Below are 21,944 nucleotides of genomic sequence, written 5' to 3' on the forward strand. Positions count from 1 at the left end.
AGTTCTCTAGTGGAATGTTTCAAAGACTTTTTTATTGGCTTATCTTGTTAACTTTTTTCTCTATGACTTAAATGAAGGTATAGATGGCACGATCAAATTCACAGAAGACACAAAGTTAGTAGGAACAGCTAATGGATAAGAGATTCAGGATAGAAAAAGATCTCAATAGGTGAGAATGACCAACTGAACGAAATAAAATGAAATTCATTAGATATAAAACTAAAATATTAAACTTGAGGTTTAAAAAAATCACCTTCACAAATATAGGACATGAGGGACAAGGCTAGCCAACAATTTGTGTGCAAAAGATCTGGGGATAAACTCAATATGAGTCAACAGTATGACAAGGCAGCCACAAAAGCGAATCTGACCTCACATTGCATTATAACAAAGTATCTAAAACTGGAAAGAAAGGCAAGAGTCTTGTTGAATTCTTGATTTAGTCACATTAGAACCATAACACTATGCTCAATTCTGGACAACATTTAAGGACTTTGGGATCCAGCTGGAGAATGTCCGAAAGCAGAGAACCAAGATTCTGAATACCCATTACAGGATCAATTGAAGGAACTGGGGATATTTAACTTGGAGAACAAATGATTTAGAAGAAACATCATTCACTTCAAAAACTTGAAGGCCTGTATTACGGAAGAGGGATTAGAATTATTTTTCTTAGTCCTAGAGAACAAAACGTAAAAAAAATGGGTTACAGAAAAGCCAATTTAGGCTCAAAGTTAAGAAAAACTTCCTTACAATTAGAGCTAGCCAAAAGTAGAATGGACTGCCTTAGGAGGTAGTTTGTTTCCGCTTACTAATTAGGTCTTCAAGCGAAGGAAAGTTAGATGATTACTTGCTGGGGATTTAAAGAGGGAATTTCTGTACATGTGCACATTTTGGACTAGATGGCCTCTGAGGTCTTCCAACTCTTGGATCCTGTGAAGCACCCGATCCAGTCCATGGCAGTTTGGCTGACTTGAGAGAGAAGGCAATGGCTTTACCCTCAATTTATTTAGGAGAGGGATCTCTGTGCAAATATCAGGCCTGACATCTTCCCTTATTTCAAAGCAATGAGAACACCTGCTTACTATGTGTCATTTACATTAAGTCAAATAAAATAAGACACATTTAAAAATTTTTCTTCCCCCTTTAATTGACCACGGTAAAGCCATGACATTTCATTTGGTAACCTGCTTATAATTATAAAAATCATTCCACCTGGCCCGGCCTATATTGCCCTGGGCAAAACTTCCAGGCAATTCCAATCCCATTCTGCCCTGTTCTTACAAACTGCATATAAAAACAACGTCTGCGGCATTCTAGGTGAAGACAAATTCAGTGCGATGCATATTGGAGGTGAAGATGATGATTATGTCCTTGACAAGCCTCTATTGTCCAGATCCTTTACCTGCAAGACAAATTTGCTGTTTTAGCCCTTTGCAAGACCCTTTAAAATCAGGAAACATCGTTATTCAACAAAATCTGTTAAGAAAACTAAAAAATTGTCTAGCACAACTAGACCATTAACATATCATACATATACACCAAAATAAACTTCAAACAATATAGACTTAAAAGGTGACATATAAACAAAAAAGAGAAGAATGGAAGAAATTACCTATAGATAATAAATCTGTGATAAGGGAAGAGTACATGATCAAGAAAGATATCAAGAGGTTCACAGTAGGGAAAAAGACAACTGTGATTACATAAAATTAAAAAGTTTCTGTATAAACAAAATCAATGTAGCTAAAATTTTTAAGAATAAGAGCCATTTCCCAAGCTATCATAGCACTAAAAAAAAAAAAAAGTTCTAAATCACTAATAAGAGAAATGAAAATTAAAGCAAATCTGAGGTACCATCTTACATATATCAAATTGGCAAAACTGACTTTTAAAAAAGAGGAAAATGACAAATGCTAGCAGGTCTATTTAAAGAGCTGTGAATTGGTTCAATCATTTTGGGAAGAAATGTCGAACTATTAGGACTATACCCCAAAGCAACTAAAGAAAGAGTAAAAAGATCCATGTATTCAAAAATACTTCTAGCAGATTTCTTTGTGGTAGCTGGAAAACTCAAAACTGAGAAAGTATCCACATCAATCGAGAAATGGCTATTGTGCTGTAAGAAATGTTGAAAGGGACATTTTCAGAAAACCTGGAAAGACCTGAATGAACTAATATAAAATGAGCAGAACCAGGAAAATAATTTATACAATAACAAAACCATAAAGACAAATAACTTTAAAAGACTAAAAATTCTCAACACAATCATAATTCTAAAGATTCACGGTAAAACATGCTAGGAACTCAGCAGATTGAAGCATTTTTTTGGACATCACTATCAAAGTTGTTTTGCTTGATTAAACATATATAACAAAATTTGTTTTTCTTGCTTTCTCAATTGGGTAGAAAGAATAAATTTAGAGCTGAAAATGAAATATTGAATTTGTAAAAAAAATCAGGAAACAAATCCCCCCTCTTTTAGTACTAAGTGTGGTTTACCCAAAAGTAAAGTGAGTTGCATGTTGATGACCAATGTGACTTTGATATCAAGCAAAAATGTTATTTTAATCAGAGAAAATGACTTACCATTCCTTATTTTTGAGAATATCTAAGACTAAGTTTAAAATCAACATCCTTTAATATATAATAACAATCTCTCAGAATATAAATAAACCTAATTAGAAAACTAATGCTACAAGAAATCCTTAAAGCACATATATTCTTTCTATTCAAATCCAAAATAAAATTATATACACAAATATGTAAAATACAAACACACATTCTGATTCAATTACAAGTTTTGCTGAGTTACTTATGGAAATTTTCCTAAATGAGAAAATCAAAGGATTAATTAAAGAAAACACAGAAATTAGTACTGACAGAGAAAATACAAAATTCACAACTAGAAAAGAACTAGAGATGATATAGTCCAACTTTCTCATTTTACAGAGGAGGAAAGTGAAGTCTAGAAAATAAGTTTAAGGAGGCAACTAGATGGCACAATGAAAAGAGCACTGGTTCTGAAGGCAGAAGGACTTGAGTTCAAATTCAGTTTCAGACATTTAACACTTACTAGTTGTATGACCCTGGGCAAGTCACTTAACCCCAAATGCCTCACCAAAAAAAGAAAAAAGAAAAAAAGCTTAAGTCAACTAGCCCCAAATCATGTAAGTAGAAAACACTGGTGCCAAGAATTCAATCTCAAGTTTTTTAAATTTGAAGATAATTCCAGTGCTTTTCCCAAAAATACAGCAGAGCAGCATATACTACTAACCTTGTATATCCTGACCAGCCAATGTTCTGTGGTGTATGCTTCTTCTAGGACATCAAGCTCAAAGTCTTTGTTACCAATCTCAGCATTTCTTACTCTGTCATATCCTGGTGGACGCTCTAGGAAGAGGGCAGAAAGAGACACACTATTATCTGCATCTGAACATATTTACTAGAGTGTATGTTAATAAAGTTGTGATAAAGAAATGGATATTACATAAAATATTCACTCTACAAAAGGATGCCTAGCAGAATGTTGAGTTCATCTTTTCAGACTGGCCTTCAGCCCCCTTGAAGAATTATGAAGATGATGAAAGATCCAATTGACTAGGGAGGAAGAACATGCAAACATTCCAAAAAAGTTCATGAAAAACTTAGAAAAAGGTAATGACATTTTTAGCACACAGGTTCCCTCAAATCAAAAAAGTAATTTCAGATTTCAGGTCTCAATGTGACACCATTGGGGAACTTTTTGCTAGCAAAGCACTATGATATGCCAAGTCAACAGATGGCTTTATTGGCTAAAACAGATTTCCCTCAAAGTAGCAGACTTGAGAAGTTAGAGCCCTTGTTCTACTCCAGCCCGTATCATTCCCGATCTTTACCACATTGTCATTCACTCACTGGCTTCTGTGTAGACCTGTCCAAAGCGATAGTAACACATCTTGTACATGAGACAGTTGAGTAGCACTGGGGAACCTTCCCGGTCAACACGGAATTCTCCAGTTGGGGTATAGTAATCATGCTCTTTGATGTGCTTGCCTGTGTCTGTACTTCCCCCGATTCGGACCATCCATAGAAACTTGTTAATGTCTATGAAACAAAAGGAAACCAATTTTTTCACACTGAGATCAAAACTAGACTTATTCTCACAAATGTCACTATTTCCAAGGAAATTTCCTCTTGAAATCAAAAGTTTTTCCCCCGTGGAAGAAGTATCTAATTCTAACAATATTCCAAATGGTAGAAGAGGGGAGGGAGAGATAAAATATTTTGTTTAGCATTCTATCATAAGACCTCCTCCACAGCATTTGAGGCAATAAATTACAAACATAACATCTTTAAACTGGCATTCAGGAAAAATTTATAATGGTTTTAAGCTGGGGAAAATGTAACTACAAGCCCCATAGGAGGTACAGAACAAACAATAGGATAAATCCATCTTTGTCTTACCAGCCACAAAACCTGGAACTAGATTCATAAATATACATGTATGATGACTATTGATACAGTAAAAACCATTCCCAACTTCTTACCCTATGCTACTAATCAAGTGTGGCTACTTTTGTCACTCTCGATGTCGCCCCTTTCACCAGAAACACCAAACACATATTTGAAGAGTTCAACAAATGAACTTTGACTAGATGGTTAGTTTGAAAATGCTCTACTGGCACATTAAAAAAAATTGTGCTATTTCCCATGCACATGCTTTCAATTAGCCAATATATCATTCAAGTCTACATTATCATCTCTATCTAACAGATGGAAAAACTAAGATACAAGATAACAAAATACAAAAAAGACTAAAAAGATCCATGTGTTCATACAGTTCATAAAGTCAGGTAGCAGCAAAACTAAATATAGAATTCTAGAGTCCTGAATCCCACTCTTTAGGTTATTAGACCAGTTATCCATAGAAACTGGAGTTGTGACTACCTGTCTGGTAGTAGAATGTACAATGTAGAATTGTAGAAGCCTGAGATTATTTAGGGATGGAAAGTATACAGGATCAGGGGCAATATAGAGGATAGTCCACTACTCAAAAATGAACTTTCCAGTATTCTACAAAATAGAAAAAGTGTGAAATGTGATATATCACACTATCTCACATTGCTCAGAGAATATAGACTCTGATCACATTTTTACTTTGTCTTGTGACCTGTAGGTCAACTAGAAAGTATGTATTTAATAGGAAACGAACTAAACTGAGGGATAATATAGCTTGCACAATTTCAATATTTTTCATGATAAGACACTGACAGGGACTAAAATTAAGACTATTTAAATATTCTAAACCTAATATCATAATAAACATTATACAACCCATCAGGATTTAAACACTTGAATGATTATTATTCCCTTTAAAAAGAAGTTCTCTTGGGGATGATACACATTTATTCCAATAATGTACAAATAGTCAAAATATCTCTGAAACTTCTTTATGTTTACAGAGTATCTACAGAAACTATGACTTCCGTGAAGAACTTCAGTGGGAATGAATCTTAATCCCAAGAGTGAAATTGATTTTCTTTCTTTTTTGCTAAGGCAATTGAGATTAAGTGACTTGCCCAGGATCACACAGCTAGAAAGCGTTAAGTGTCTGAACTTGGATTCTCCTAACTGCAGGGCTGGTGCTCTCTCCACTGTGTCACCTACCTGCCCTCTGATTTTTTAAACAATAAAAAAATCATATAATGTTGAGTCTGATGAATAAGGCAGGTAGTCAAATGAAATAAAAATCCATTTGGTCAAAAATTTTTATAGAACATACACCAAGCTGGAATACTGTTATGATGAAAAATCCTTTAAGTTGTTTTTGTTTTTTTTTTTTTTTTTTAACATTCCCCCAGACTCATTCAAATCCTTTGTAATATCTACATAATAAATTTAACTGGCTACAAAAGACAAAATCTGCCTGAATAATGCTAGCAAAATTAAACAAACAAAACTATGATGTCATCCCCTAGGATTCTGACCTGGATACTTCCTGAATCCAATGGCTGTTGGGATTTTCCACAGCAGACTTTGATACTACTTTTAGGTTGTACTAAACATTTTGTTTTATCATCAGTTATTATTATAATATCAAACTTCCCTTTGAAAGACTAGTTCATTGTTTCTGTTCATCAATCCAAATACACAGCATAACCTGCAGAAATATTCTTGCAAAAGTATGTTTCTTTAACTAAAGATAATTTTGTAGCTATTATTCTCACTGTTAATCATTTATTTGAAAACCACACCTTTCACTTTTTTTGATATTCCTTTAAGTCCTATAAGAATGACTGCTTCATGTAGCACCACATTTTCCTCACCTTTTCTAAACCTTTTATGCGAGTCATAGGCACTTGGTCTGGACCTTCGATCTCCATGGTTTCTTTTACAGTATTCAGTATCTTATTTACAGATATTTTAATATGTTTTGTATTAAACAAGATACTCCTTTTAAAGACATAAATCTTTATGTCTTTCTATTTCTATTTGGAAAGAAAAGCCCAGTTATGATTTACTGAAAATTCTTAAGTACTGCTGTTACAAATTGCAATATCCCTGCTATGATCTTTCCCCTACTTCTACACACTCCACACAAAATCTCACTACTTATAGTCACACCTAATATAAAACCTGAAGAACAAAAAGCTGATTCCCTAAGACTCAACCGGGCACTACATCTGATCCTGTGTTCTTTGTCAGCGTCATGTGTAAGAGGAAGCAGAGATGACCAAAAATGTGAACTATCTTAAGAAAACAGCACATAGTCTGATAATGTGAAATCATAAGTAAATCTTAAATAAAACAGGATAATCCCAAAGGGTATATAATCTCTGACAAAAAATACAAGGGACATACAAATATACATACCAGTTGTTACCCATGGAAAAAGGCATAACTCCCTCTAAGATAGCAAAAATCTATGATCAAGAATAGAGTTTGTTGTTTAGAGGCACAAAACTAATCATTTATTCCACTCCCATAAGGCATCTGAGTAATTTGGGAGTGTGAAACTATAACCAGTTAGGTAGCTAATTTCAACATAAAAATCCTAAAACTCATTCAGCACACATCTCACCATATCCTTGTTGATTATTTATTTTCTAAACTGAGGCAAATACTGAGCATTGAGCTTCTGGCAGCAAATATCAGCCTTTTGTCTAAGCAGAAGAGTGCCAAGAAGAAGCATTAGTGAGAAACAAAAGAATAGAAGTTTGAATTTTAAAAGTCCTCTTTATGAGTTATTTACTGAGTGCCCAGTGAAACCATACAGAAGAAAATCATTCACAGAGACATTACCATCAGAAGAATATCCAGTGAGGCCTCCAAATATGACTAGAACATAGCTGACATCAAGCTCCCTCATGATCTCATAGGCCTTCTCTTCTGTGGATGCCATAGCCTAGAAAAATAAAGAACACACCAGTTTCAGATCAAGGTCTTATTGTTCCCTCTAAAAAGAAGTATTTCCTACTGGGATTCATATTTAGAATGTGTGAAAAGTCCTTCCACCTACCTGCCCAACTCGAGAAATGTGAGTATTATTCCAAGTATTATTGTCCACTAGGATTGTCCTGTTTGCCATAGCTGTGATCTGGTAGCCATAATCCCACCATGACATGATTTTTGCATCCTAAAAAGTTAAGAATGGAAGATTAGAAATTCTAAATTGCTGTTTTCACATATGCTATTATGTATGTAGGGAAGTTAAAAGAGGACATATAAGTAAAAGGTTACTCAATAATCTTGGACAATTAACTCAGCATTTTCATGTAACTATTCACATATCAGTATATAATATCCTCTCTCTTACAAAACTACACCCAAACTCATTTTCTGCAAGAGATGACAGAGAAATAATTTATTAAATAAACATGTATGACAATGGCAGCATTGTTACAAAGAAAACCAAGCAGTTAAAAATCAGGGGTTGAATGTTTGACAAGATGAAGAATATGGAAATTAAACATTTACCAAGTGTTTAGGTAAAGCTAGGCACTGTGCTAGATGCTGAGAATACACAAAATTAATAATAAAATATGATCTTGACCTCAAAAAGGTCATGGAAACAAAAGTCAAGGACCACAAATAACAACTGTTACTTTCACCTATTTAGGACTTACATGTTCAAATTAGAATATGGCAGTTCAATGGAAAAGATATGTGTTGTGAGAAAACAAGTTATTAAAAAAAAGAAAGAAAGAAAAATTGAAAAACTGGAGATATTTAGTATGGAAAAGAGACCCTGGAGAATAAGAATGTTAGTGGAAGGGCGGTGTGTGGAAGAAACAAAACTTATTTTATGGGATTATCTCACAGTATGACCAAGATCTCATAATTTAATTCATTTTTTTTTTCATTTACAAAATAAACAACTGGCCCAGATCAGAGGCCAATCACAGCTTTTATGTGTCAGAGACCCCTTTAGCAGTCCTTTGAAGTGTACAGCCCTTCTCAAAATTACATTTTTAAATGCATAAAATAAAATAAATAGAATTGTAAAAGAAACCAATTGTATTGAAACATTCCTGATTAAGAATTCCTGTAGATAACATCTAAAATCCCTTCTAATTGTTAAGAATGGATGATTTTATTCATACAGGACTTAATCCAGCTGGAAATTGCTATATTCACCATCATGACCCACTTTACCACCTCTTTAGTTCCCCAAATCTTTACCTCTGGAGTGTTGTGCCTAAGCCAGTAGTACGCCTCTCTGAAGTCATCAAATATGATCCTGCTTCCATCTCCACCTCGTGCAGAAAGCACAATAGAAGGAGAAGAGTAGGCTTCACTAGTGACCCATGTTGAGTGGAAAGTGTAAGTGATAAGGAAAAAAGCCATGACCAAGATCATCCCACTTGCCACCTGGAAAAGAAATAAATCTCTTAAAATATGAATATTATGGAATATTATTGTTCTGTAAGAAATGACCAGCAGGATGATTTCAAAAAGGCCTGGAGAAATTTACATCAACTGATGTTGAGTGAAATGAGCAGGACCAGGAGATCATTATATACTTCAACAACGATACTATATGATGATCAATTCTGATGGACGTGGCCCTCTTCAATAATGAGATGAACCAAATCAGTTAGTAAAGCACTAGAAATGAAGTAGATTCTTATCAACTGGGAAATGGATAAACAAAATGTTGTTACATGAAAGTATTGAATTGTAATTGCATTGGGAAAGCATGGGAAAATATGTGAATTAATGCAAACTAAAGTAAGCCACATCAGGAAAGCAATATACATAATGACTGTAACAATTTAAATGAAATATAAATAACTAGATAACAATCAAAATTGAACAATTTGAAATTATAGTAACAAAGCTTAGCTCCAAAGAATAAATGAGAAGGCATCTATCCTTCTTTGCAAAGGTAGGGCATATAAGTATGAGGCATTACATATAATGTTAAATTTCTGTGATGATAGTTGTTTTTTGGTTTTTTTTTTTTTTTTTTTGCTGAGGCAATTGGGGTTAAGTGACTTGCCCAGAATCACACAGCTAGGAAGTGTTAAGTGTCTGAGGCCAGATTTGAACTCAGGTCCCCCAGATTTCAGGGCTGGTGCTCTATCCAGTGTGCACTTAGCTGCACCATGATAGTTGATTTAAAAAAAATTTTTTTTCCATTTCTTATTCTATTATAAAGGCTGACTCACAAGGAAGAAGGGAAAGGATATACTGGAAAATTTAGGTCATTTTAAAATAACAATAAAAACATTTTTAAAACTTTTAACAAATTCCATCTACCATAATCTGGAAGACATAGAAGCAACCATTTCTTAATCCTAGTTGTGATAAAAATGATAGAAACTCAAATTTATATAATACTTTAATAACAATAAGAAACCAAATTATATAGGATTTTATAATACATTTAGAACCAGACAGACTATTGGTAAAGAATGGAATGCATCAATTACATTGTCTTCCTCTGATTCCTTAAAACTAGCAATTGTGTCACTGGTAAGATAACCCTATATTACCCAGAAACCCTATCTAATCATCCCCAACATGCTTTACCCTTTGCTCACCTCATTTTTGATAGGATAGGTAGAATCCTGTTGCTTCTTGCTCTTCTTATCTGGACGACTAATGTCCAGGTTTTTCATGTAGGTGGAGAGGACCTGGGAAACCCCAATGCCAGAAAGAATACACATCACAGGAGCAAGGACTAGCATTAGACGTACCTGGGAAGAAGAAAGGAAGCACAATTGATGTCACTTTCACAGATAAGTAAAATTCTTTCTTTTTTCTTCTTTGAATTCTGAGCCTATAAACAATCCAGCAATAATTAATCAATCATCAACAATAATTTATTAAGTACTTACTATATGCCAAATATTATAAGAGCAGGGAACAGAAAGACAAAATTGAAACAGTCTCTACTTTCATGGAACTAACATTTTATTAAGGGAAATGATACATATACATATATACAAATATGTACAAAATAAATACAAGTACCTAAGAGGCACTAACAGAATGGTATGTATTGGGGAAGGAAAGCAGAGGAAAGCAGAAAGGTCTCATGTACAAGGGGAAATTTAAGCTGACCTTTGAAGGAAGCTGTATATTCTAAGAGGTGGAGGTGAGAAAGAAGCCTTGGGGGAGAGTCAGTGCAAAAACTCTGAGATGAGGAGAGATGGAATGTCACATATGAGGAACAGCAAGATCAGTTTGGCTGAATCAGCAAGTACATGAAAGGGAATAATATTTAAGTATGAAAAGGTAAAATGGAGCCCTGTTGTGAAGGACTTTAAATGTCAAACAGAGAAATTTATATTTTATACTAGCAGCAAAAGGAAGCCACTGGAACTTTTTGCTCAAAAGAATGGCATGGTCAAACTTGTACTTTTAAGAATATCACTTTGGGGTTCTGATAAAGGCCTCATTTCCAAAATATATAGAGAATTGACTCTAATTTATAAGAAATCAAGCCATTCTCCAATTGATAAATGGTCAAAGGATAGGAACACACAATTCTCAGATGAAGAAATTGAAACTATCTCTAGCCATATGAAAAGATGCTCCAAATCATTATTAATCAGAGAAATGCAAATTAAGACAACTCTGAGATACCACTACACACCTGTCAGATTGGCTAGAATGACAGGGAAAGATAATGCAGAAGGTTGGAGGGGATATGGGAAAACAAAAACACTGATACATTGTTGGTAGAATTGTGAACACATCCAGCCATTCTGGAGAGCAATTTGGAACTATGCTCAAAAAGTTATCAAACTGCGCATACCCTTTGATCCAGCAGTTTCTACTGGGCTTATATCCCAAAGAGATACTAAAGAAGGGAAAGGGACCTGTATGTGCCAAAATGTTTGTGGCAGCCCCTTTTGTAGTGGCCAGAAGCTGGAAAATGAGTGGATGCCCATCAACTGGAGAATAGTTGAGTAAATAGTGGTATATGAATTGTTATGGAATATTATTGTTCTGTAAGAAATGACCAGCAGGATGAATACAGAGACCGGCGAGTCTTATATTAACTGATGCTAAGTGAAATGAGCAGAACCAGGAGATCATTTATATACTTCAACAACGATATTATATGAGAATGTATTCTGATGGAAGTGGATCTCTTCGACAAAGAGATCTAACTCAGTTTCAATTGATCAAGGATGGACAGAAGCAGCTACACCCAAAGAAAGAACACAGGGAAATGAATGTAAACTATTTGCATTTTTGTTTTTCTTCCCGGGTTATTTATACCTTCTGAATCCAATTCTCCCTATGCAACAAGAGAACTGTTCGGTTCTGCACACATAAATTCTATCTAGGATATACTGTAACCTATTTAACATGTATAGGACTGCTTGCCATCTGGGGGAGGGGGTGGAAGGAGGGAGGGGAAAAATCGGAACAGAAGAGAGTGCAAGGGATAATGTTGTAAAAATATTTCCCAGATCATGGGTTCTATCAGTAAAAAGTTATTTAAAAAAAAAAAAAGAATATCACTTTGGGGACTGTTTCTGGGAAGTTGATGGAATATCAGAATATTTCAAACTCTTCAGATTTCTTCCACAAACAAAACAAAATTGTGTCTCGGGTGAACACAAACAGGTGAGAAACAAGTAAGATTTGGGGCAGAACAGAAGTCATCCTAGGACAACCTGAGAAGATCCAAATACATAGAACAAAAAAATCAGTTGGAAGTGAAAATATCTCCAGGCTAGCTCTACAGGAACTGTAGGCAGAGAGCCTTGGGGCTAGGTAGATTCAGAGGTAGCCTCAGGTTGAACCATAGAACTTTCACTTCAGATAGCCTGGGGAATCACAGGTCTGAGTCTTGGAAAACTGAGGGAACCTCTCCTGATAAGGAAAGCCAGGCCCAACTATGCAGCTGAGATATGGCCCTTGGTGAGAAAGAACCAGGACACCCACTAAGTGCAGAAATAGTGGGGCTTGCAAACCAGGTAGAGTTCTTGGCTTGAGGTCCCAGGTCAAAGGAGGGAGCTGAAGTGAAGCCAGAGGCAGGCAGTATCTTCCCCACTCCAGGATTACAAGTGTTACACTAATAAATTCTCATTTTAAAAAAATGAGCTGGGTCAAGAGAAATTACCCAACCAAAAAAAAACTTACTATGGGAATAGGGAAGATTAGAGGTCAGCTTCAGAGGAGGACACTGAAATAAAAAAGCCTGTCCTAGCCCAAAGAGTAATGTTAAATAGTTACCTGTCCAGAAAGAAATTATAGAAGAACTCAAAGACTTTAAAAGTCAAATGAAAAAAGACTGAAGAGATTAAAAAAAAAATCCAAGAAAACAAGATTATGAAAAGAAAGTCAACCAACTAGAAAAGGAAAAACAGTCATAAAGAAGATATATACAAATACTACAACAAATATCAGCAGTAGAATTTATTAGAATAAAAAGTAGGACTAGTAATCATTGATCTCAAAGTCAAATTTAAAGATTCAACTAAGAGAGAAATCTACATTATACACCAGCCATATTAATACTGTTTTAGATGCATGTTTACAAATGTGTAAATTCATATTATATATGTGTACATATATACATGTAGGCTTAGGTAGGTGTCTGTATATAAAAAATTAGTATGTGTGAGGTGTGTGTGCAGGTGTGAAAAAATATATATGCATACATAAATATAGCCATGCTTAACTGTAGTTTGCTTGGGGGAAGTAGGAGAAATGAAAGAGGAAAAATATGAATAAAGTAAAAAATGCACAGCAGAGAACAAAAGAATAACTGACAAGGAAGCAAAGATGATGAGTCATGAATATAAAGTCTCCTATTATTATATATGCTTTCTTGAAACAGAAATTTATTCTTACATATTTTGAATCTTCCCTGATATTCTGCTGCTAATATTTTGTTTTTGTTTTTTCTTTTTAATTTTTCTATTTTGTTTTTTCTCACTCTATATTTAGTCTTAAATAAATATATTTTTTAAAAAGGATATATATATGATGATATAGTCCATATATGATGCTAAATAACATTGTTTTCTACCATGAGTGGATTATTTTAATAAACTACTTTATATATCTATTTTAAAAAAAAAAAAGAGTATTATTTTGGGAGCAGAGTGGCGGTAAGACAAAGAAGAGTATTAAGCAAGAGATCAATTAATTAATTAAGAAATTATTACACTAGACTAGGTTAAGAGATAATGAGACTCTGACCTGGATTATGCAGCCATCAGAGTAAAATGTGGTAGTCAGATATGACACTTTTAGACTCTCTCTTTGTCACCATTTAGTCATAATTTCATCTAACAAGCTGACTTGGCTAAATTGTATTTGTGAGGTGATGCACAGTAAGGAATTGATGAGATAGGAATTTGGTACCTAAACTGATACAAAGTGAATAACCAAGAAAAGTAATATATACAATGATAACAAGATAAATGGGAAAAAAAAACCAATTAAACATGTGAAAAATTAATGTAGCAAATTACAAAGAACAAACTTGGCTCCAAAGAAGAAATAGGAAAAGATACTTCCCCTTATACCTTGGAGGAAGGAGGAAAGGGGAAAGAAGGGGATCATAGTCCATGGATATAGAACACTGGATTATTCATTGGATGAACTGCTTGAAGTATACCTACTACAGGCAGAGACAGCTCAAGTCCTAGCCTTAAATCAGAAGAAGGGTGATAAAAATGAGCAACACCATAGTCTTCCATTACTACCGATCTGGGTATGAGGAGAGAGTAATTTTTGCTTCTTGAAGAAAACTTTGAGGAAAAAATTTCCATTTCTACCTTGAAATCCTTCAGCACCAAAGGTAGCAGAGGCAAGAACTTCTCCTGCCACTGTTCCCCACTCCCTCAAGCCTATCCTACCCTAAGCCTCATCCCTCTTGAGGCCCTATTCTTCTAGAACCTCTATTCTATCATCAATAAACTTCCCTCATATTAGACTAGTTCTCATTCCTTTAGTTTTCCTACACTCACAAAAACCTAGCTCTTCCCACAGCAGAGACTCTATCTGAAGGCTACCAGTAAAGGATGTACTTTCTTTTTTCATACTCCCCAACACACTGGTCCAGGAAGGAATAGGTATACATTCTTTGCTCAATTACACTTTTAGACCCTCTCTGTGTTACCATTTAGTCATCATTTCATCTATCTATATTACACCATCTAAAGCAAATTTGCTCTTATGAATTGGCTTCCAGGCATTCTACCTCCTCTCAAGGAATTCAGCAACTAGAACATGGTCTTCCTCTACACCACAACTTTTACCCTCATATAATACATATGTTACTGTCACCTCAAACACACTGGTCTCCCAGTTCATCAATCATCCCAAATTCCATAACCCACACCTTCACTTCATCTTAGTCACACACAGAACAGTCATACTCTTCATCTCACTATCACCCATAACTGTTCAATTACCATGATTCAGGAATCTGATATTCCTCGCTTTCCATCTCTTCCTCTCAATCACTCCTAAACCTGTCCTTCATCCTCATCATATACTTTAGGTGTTTCACTATTTATTGTTCTTTCTTCTTTTCCATTCATGCTTTAGCTTCATTTTTTCCTTTTGGAATATTAATGCTATAGACTAGACAGTTCAACTTCATACTGTCCTCTAATCTCAAATGAACTCCATCCTTAGATTACTACCACTCATGCCTTATCAATATCAATTCCCAATTTTCTCTATTTTTAAAAAAAACCTTTATTTGACCAGCTCCATCTCTCATACTCCTGTGGACTCCTTCTTTTATTGTTGAGTTCTTCTCAGAACTTTCATTTTGGGAAAGGATCTCAGACTAATCGTCCCTCATTCTCCAATCTTAGCCACCATATGCCTGCCCACGTATAGCCTCCTACTTGTATCTCCCACTTCTCACATTTCAGCTCCCCTTTAGAGCTAATTCTCCCATTAGAATGTAAGCTCCTTATTGGGTTTGTATCCCAAAGAGATCATAAAAGAGAGAAAAGGACCCACATGTGCAAAAAATGTTTGTAGTAGCTTTTTTTTGTGATGACAAGGAATTGGAAATCGAGTGGATGTCCATCAATTGGGAATGGCTAAATCAGTTATAGTATATGAATGTAATGGGATATTATTGTTCTATAAGAAATGATAAGCAGGCTGATTTCAGAAAATTCATTAAAGACTTACATTAACTGATACTGAATGAAGTGAGCAGAATCAGGAAAACAATGTATACAACAAAAGCAAGACTGCATGATGATAAACTATGATAGAATTAACACTTTTCAGCAATACAGTGATCTAAGACAATCCCAATAGACTTGGGATAGAAAATGCCATTCACAAACAGAAAAAGAACTCTGGAAACTGATTATGGATCAAAGCATTCTATTTTCACCTTTAAATTTTTTTTTCTTTCTGGTGGTTTTTTCCTTTTATTCTGATTTTTCTTTCCCAATATGTCTAATATAGAAATATGTTAAAAATGATTATACAAGTATAACCTATATCAGAACGCTTTCTGTCTTGAGGGGGAAGGTAAGAGAGGAAAAAAAATTTGGAACTCAAAATCTTACAAAAATAAATGTTGAAAAGTATCTTTACATGTAATTGGAAAAATAAAATGTTATTAAGTTAAAAAAAAAAAAAAAGGTAAAGAATGGGACTGGTTTTGTTTTTTGGTGTGGGCTGGTGAAGGGAAAGGAGAGTAGAATTTGGTTTCTATTTGCATTCGTAGAACTTAGCACAGCACCTGGCACATGGTAAATGCTTAATAAATGCTTTTTGAATGACTGACCCATCGTTCCCTTAATCTATTATCCAATAGCTTAGCCAAACTCTTAAGAAAAGATGTCTACCCTAATTGCTTCTATTTTCCTCCACCCACTTTTCAGTTCCTAGTAATAACTTCTGACTCACCAGTCAACCAAAACTGTCTCCTTCAAGGTTACCAACCATCTTAGTGGCTAGATCCAAGAGCCTTTTCTCAATCCTCATAATTCTTGATGGCTTTAGAGCACTGGACACTATCAACCATCCTTCACTCCCATCTCAATACTTTTCCCTCTTCTAGTTTCATGACATTGTTCTTTAAGAGTTCTCTGCCTACTTCTGTGATGATTCCAATTCTCAGTCTCTGTGGAATCTTCATTAACACTCTCACTCCCAAGCAAAAGTATGTTCCTCGGTTCTGTCCTGGGCCCTCTTCTCTCTCTGTAATCTTTTATATATGTTTGTTGTTGCCTCCGTTAGAACCTAAGTTCACTGGGAACAGGAATTATTTCATCCTTTATATTTGTATTCCCAGAACAGTAGCTGGCACATAGTAGCCACTTAATAAAGCTTTGTTGATTAATTATTCATTTATTTTTGTGCATATTAAATATCTAGCTTTCATCTCTCAAGCTCTAGTTCTTTAGCACAACTATCTTAATTTACATCTACATTAGATTCCAATAGATATCTCAAATTTAGTACATCTAAAACAAAAAAAAAATTGCTTTCTCTCTAAACTTCCCCCTTCTCCAACTCTGAGATACCAACCCCTCAGATTGGCTAACATGACAGGAATGAGAAGTGTCAGAGGGGATGTGGAAAAAGTGGGACACTAATATATTGTTGGTGAAATTGTGAAATGATTCAACCATTCTAGAGAGTAATCTGGAGCTATGCCCAAAGGGCTATCAATTACTGTGCATACATACCCTTTGATCCAGCAGTGTCTCTACTGGGTCTGTATCTCAAAAAGATCATTTAAAAAAAGGGAAAAGAACCCATATATGCAAAATGTTTGTAGCAACTCTTTTTCTAAGTGGCAAGAAACTGGAAACTAAGTGGATGCCCATCAATTGGGGCTAAATTAAATTATGGTATATAAATATCATGGAATATTATTATTCTATAAGAAATGATCAGCATGATAATTTCAGAAAGGCCTGGAGAGACTTACATGAACTGATGCTAAGTGAAGTAAGTAGAACCAAGAGAACACTGTATACAGAAACAACAAGATGATCAATTGTGATGGACTTGGATCATTTCAACAGTGAGATGACTTAGACCAGTTACAATGGTCTTGTGATGAAGAGAGTCATCTGCATCCAGTAAGAGAACTACAGGGAATGAATGTGGATCACAACATAGTATTTTCACTTTTTTTGTTATTGTTTGCTGGTTTCTTTTTTTTTCTCATTTTTTTTCCTTTTTAATCTGACTTTTCTTGTGCAACATGATAAATGTGGATATGTTTGGAAGAACTGCACATGTTTAACCTATAGATATTGGATTACTTGTTGTCTAGGGGAGGGAAGTGGGGGAAAGGGAGAAAAATTTGGAACACGAGGTTTTGCAAGAGGGAATACTAAAAACTATCTTTGCACATATTTTAAAAACAAACAAAAAAAAAAATTTCTCCCTTTTTCCTAATTACCCTGCCAAGGATACCCCACTGTTCCAATCACCTACGTTTACCTTAGCCTCTTTCAACTCTTTATTCACTCTCCCTCATCCATTCAATTGCTCATATCTGTCCTCTTATCTCTAATCATCCTAATATGTGGCCTTAGCATCTCTAACCTGGATAAATGCAAGAGAATCCTAGGTAGTCTTGCTGTTTCCATTCACCTTTACATTGCTGCCAAAACAACCCTTCAAAATACAAGTCTGAATAGGTCATTCCCCTAGCAAGAAAATTAACCTTCCCATTATCTCTAGCATCCAATACAAATGTCTTTGTTTAGCAATGAAAATCCTTTGGTCTTTCCAGATTTACTTCACCTTCCACCTCCCACCCCACATGCACCTTATGTTTCAGTCAAAGTGACCTTTTTGTTCTCTGTGACATTCCTCCCTACCTTTGAAACTTAATCAAGATTTCATCCATAGAAGAATGCTCTCTATCCCATCACCCTTGTCTAATGTACCTTGAACTTCTTTCAAGGATCACTTCAGATATCACACAGATTAAAAGATATATCTTTCCTGATCCCTCCAGCTTTGAGTTCTCCAAACAACCTCTAAGCCCCCATGGCTAAAATTATTCTATCACTGTATTAACTTATTTTTGCACGTGCATTTTGTCTTGAAAGCAGGAACTGTTGTGTTCTTGTATGCTCAGTGCCTCGTGCAATATCTTGTGTGATTAATGAACATGCTGAATTGAATCATAAATCCAAGAAAACTGAATGAGAACACTGAGAAGTGTTGATGCTTGTGGGACCATTACTAGACAGGAGCACTACTAATAAGAATTTACCCACCTTAGCTTCCTTAAAGAGGTTTATAGTTAAGGTCCTTAAATTCTTAGCGAAGGCACTTTCTCACCACCACTTAGCCAAAAATCTCTGAATATTTTGAATGTCACCAAGCAGAATAGAAAACATCAAGAAAATGGGAGGAAAGGTACAGAAGATATTTCTCACCATGACAGCTGAGAAGTACATACTGGTCACACCATACATGATGATAAAGATCCGGGCATCAGACAAGTTGCTAAAGCAGTAATAGAGACCAACTGCAAAAAAAAAATTTAAAAAAAAAAAAAAAAAAAAAAGGAAGAAGAAAAATGCTGTTGAGTCCCCAAGAACTGGACAAATAGTCATATCCACTATACCAAAAAATATCTCAGAATGTGCCTCTAGAGAGGAAAATAACACTAAGCTCAGCCTAAAAATATACTAAGGTCTTCAAAGTAATTACCATAAAAAGCAGCTTAGCAGATAACCAAACTTCCTTGTAAAAACGCCTTTAGACAGGGGCATAGAATTGTGACAATTTTAAACAAACAAACCTAATGAGTTTGGAGAAAAAGTCAGAAGATATCTTCTGCAGGGCCTTTGTGAAACAAGAATAAAAGTTTATACTCTGTTTTGGATACCTATCCCAACAAACTTGCCAGTGTCATTCCCACCCTTCTTTTTTTCTTTCTCTTCATTTCTATTCTTCAGGTATTTAACAAATATTTTTAAACATTCTCTGTGCAACATAAGAAAAAGAAACCGTGTCTCTTGGATACTTTATAGATTTTATTTGATGTAGTAACTTCTGCCAAGGAGACCAAGTCAAAGATTTCAAGATAAACAGACCTGGGAACATGAAGACTAAGAGCTGCAGGTCAAAGTAGTAAGAAGACCAGGTGGTAGGTTGATGCTCAGACACAGAGGCAATAATAGGGATGTTGTTCTTAGCATATGAAGGATCCAGCAGAGAATAGAAACGTCCCGTCCAGGGAGAAATTTTTCCTGGTAGGAAAATTAAATGTTAGGATTTCATAACAACTCCCAAGACATTAAATATCTAATTCTACTCAACCATATCTATTTTCTCATCCAAGAAATTGATCTAAAGAGTCACCCAATACTTAAAATCAAAATGCTATCAGTTTCTCATATTTTGCTTCCGATTTTTCGTGTTCTTCTCTCCACTTAAGACCAGAATGAGAATGCTCCTGTCAGCATGCACAGAAAACAAAGAAAGACTACATGAATAAAATGCTGAGGAAAATGGAATAAGTGTCCATTTGTCTGGCTTATCACCTTCCTAAATTTGGACGTGAGACTGAACCAAGACTCTCTGAAGAAGAGGTAATACAGCAAACCTGACCACTGTGCTCAATTACCCTGAACAGGACAGTAGTACTAGGGATAGGCCACAATCAACCTTTGAAATATATACTATATACATTCCAAAACATACAGAGGAAGCATATAGAAGGAATTGGGGATATTGTATAAAACAGCTGGTCTATGTTAAATGGAACAATATATAGGTCCCACCTAATCATGAATGAGAGGAAGATAACCCAGTAGGTACATAGGGTATAAAAGATAAGGCTAAGATTCATCCCACTCCCCACCAATAAAAATGAAAAGAAAAAAGAAAGTGGGAAAATAAGTAGACTCATTTAACCAGCTATAATTTTCCAGACATCAGTAAACAGCCTGACAGGCCATTTTCAGGTATATTCAATCCTCAGACTGTAAAAGGAGGTAGACTTTGGTATGTTTGGAACCAAATCCAAGCAAGTAATCAAAACAATCCTACTTCTCAAAAAAAAAAAAAAAAAAAAAAAAAAAAAAAAAAAAAAGGTTAAGTGGAGAATGAGGAAAGCAAGATGGGGTATGTGGAAAGAATCTTCCTTGGACAAGGAAAGGTCATTCTCCACATATCCAATCTCCTTAAAGCTTATTATATTTTTATACCCAAAGGGGTAAATTTCTTATTGAGTATAACAGAAATCCTTGCCTATCTATGGTCAGGGGTGTTTCCTACCTGTCAGCATGAGGACAGCTCCTAGAGTGAGGAGGACGAAACCAACCAAGGAGATGACACTTCGGAAGAGGACTTCAAATTGTTGAGGATTCAGCTTGCTACGCAGGTAATCCACAAAGGCGTGGATCTGGCAGAGACCAAAGACCCCAAAAGCTGCCATATGCTCTGATGAAAGGACAGGCTGTGAGAAAGAAGCACTGTGAATTATAATCAAGGCATAAGGTAGGGATGGATATAGTCCCGGAGCTTCAATTCATACCTACATCAAAATCAATCCAGAAGGCTGGGTATAGATAAAGAAACTAAGCTCCAAGGTTACCTGCTCTGACAATTCCAGAGATGACAACTCATCATTCATCTTAAAGTTTTTTAAATAGTTTCTTATGCACATGGGAAAACAAACTCAGAAACAAAATATTTATTTGTCTTAGCAGTTGATCATTACCAAGGATAGACCATATACATTTATTGGAGGACTTGGGCTTTGATCTCTTAAAAACTTGTGTCTAGGTCCCAGAAGGTGGTCAGGAATTCTTTATTATTAAGTAAAACCATCAACAGCTAATAAGAGAGGAAGAATAGCTTTTATCTTATTTCCATCAACTCAAATCTCTTCAAAATCCACCTCCAAACTTTACGCAGGTCAAATTAAGGCTAAACTAGCCTAAATAAAGGTGACAGAAAAAACAGCCCATCCACAAACTGCCCTAACCAAACCTTAGGCATAAAGTCAGATTCCTGAGGATAATAAAGTTGACATACAACACAAAATTATACAACTATTACTTCACTCCCATCATTAGAAATTGTTAGGTTATTCTTCTAGACAGAGTCATCTAAGAAAAGGATTAAATGCTGATATTCCCACAAAGCCTCAGGCTCACCTGGAAGCCCACAAAGGAAATCTGCATAGAAAGGATGGTGCCCAAGCAGTATACAGTACAGTAAGCCACATAGATCCGGTGGGAGAATCTCCCCGTCAGCATCAGTACCAGTACATGAAGAGGGATCAAGTTGATCAGAAACACATAACCTCCCCATGAGGAGACCTGAGCAAGGACAGAAAAGGACAATTTCTTTAAGTTTCTACCCTTGATTCATGAACTACCTGCTCTCAAAAAGTAATTGCTATTGTCTTTCAAAAGGAATTATAACAAATATTACCTTTCTTCCAAAGAGATTAATTATTACAAATGATGCCTGAAATCGTTGGTGGGGATGCTAAATTCTTATCTATCACCATTAATCAC

General features: G+C 35.3%; 1 protein-coding gene across 1 annotated transcript in view; it reads right to left on the reverse strand.

Moving 5' to 3' along the window:
• Nucleotides 1–1,124: 1,124 nt before the first annotated feature.
• The window catches only part of STT3A (STT3 oligosaccharyltransferase complex catalytic subunit A), a 31,838-nt gene continuing 11,018 nt past the window's right edge, over nt 1,125–21,944 (reverse strand). Inside the window, exons 8-18 of the mRNA XM_051986740.1 lie at nt 21,579–21,743; nt 20,695–20,875; nt 19,509–19,664; nt 18,846–18,937; nt 10,029–10,184; nt 8,665–8,853; nt 7,502–7,618; nt 7,285–7,387; nt 3,898–4,086; nt 3,278–3,393; nt 1,125–1,405 (exon numbers count right to left, since the gene is read on the reverse strand). Coding sequence (XP_051842700.1) covers nt 1,367–1,405; nt 3,278–3,393; nt 3,898–4,086; nt 7,285–7,387; nt 7,502–7,618; nt 8,665–8,853; nt 10,029–10,184; nt 18,846–18,937; nt 19,509–19,664; nt 20,695–20,875; nt 21,579–21,743 — 1,503 coding nt within the window. The 3' untranslated portion in view covers nt 1,125–1,366. The remainder of the gene's footprint in view (nt 1,406–3,277; nt 3,394–3,897; nt 4,087–7,284; nt 7,388–7,501; nt 7,619–8,664; nt 8,854–10,028; nt 10,185–18,845; nt 18,938–19,508; nt 19,665–20,694; nt 20,876–21,578; nt 21,744–21,944) is intronic.

The sequence above is a fragment of the Antechinus flavipes genome, chromosome 3 (assembly GCF_016432865.1).
Source record: "Antechinus flavipes isolate AdamAnt ecotype Samford, QLD, Australia chromosome 3, AdamAnt_v2, whole genome shotgun sequence".
Lineage (NCBI taxonomy): Eukaryota > Metazoa > Chordata > Mammalia > Dasyuromorphia > Dasyuridae > Antechinus > Antechinus flavipes.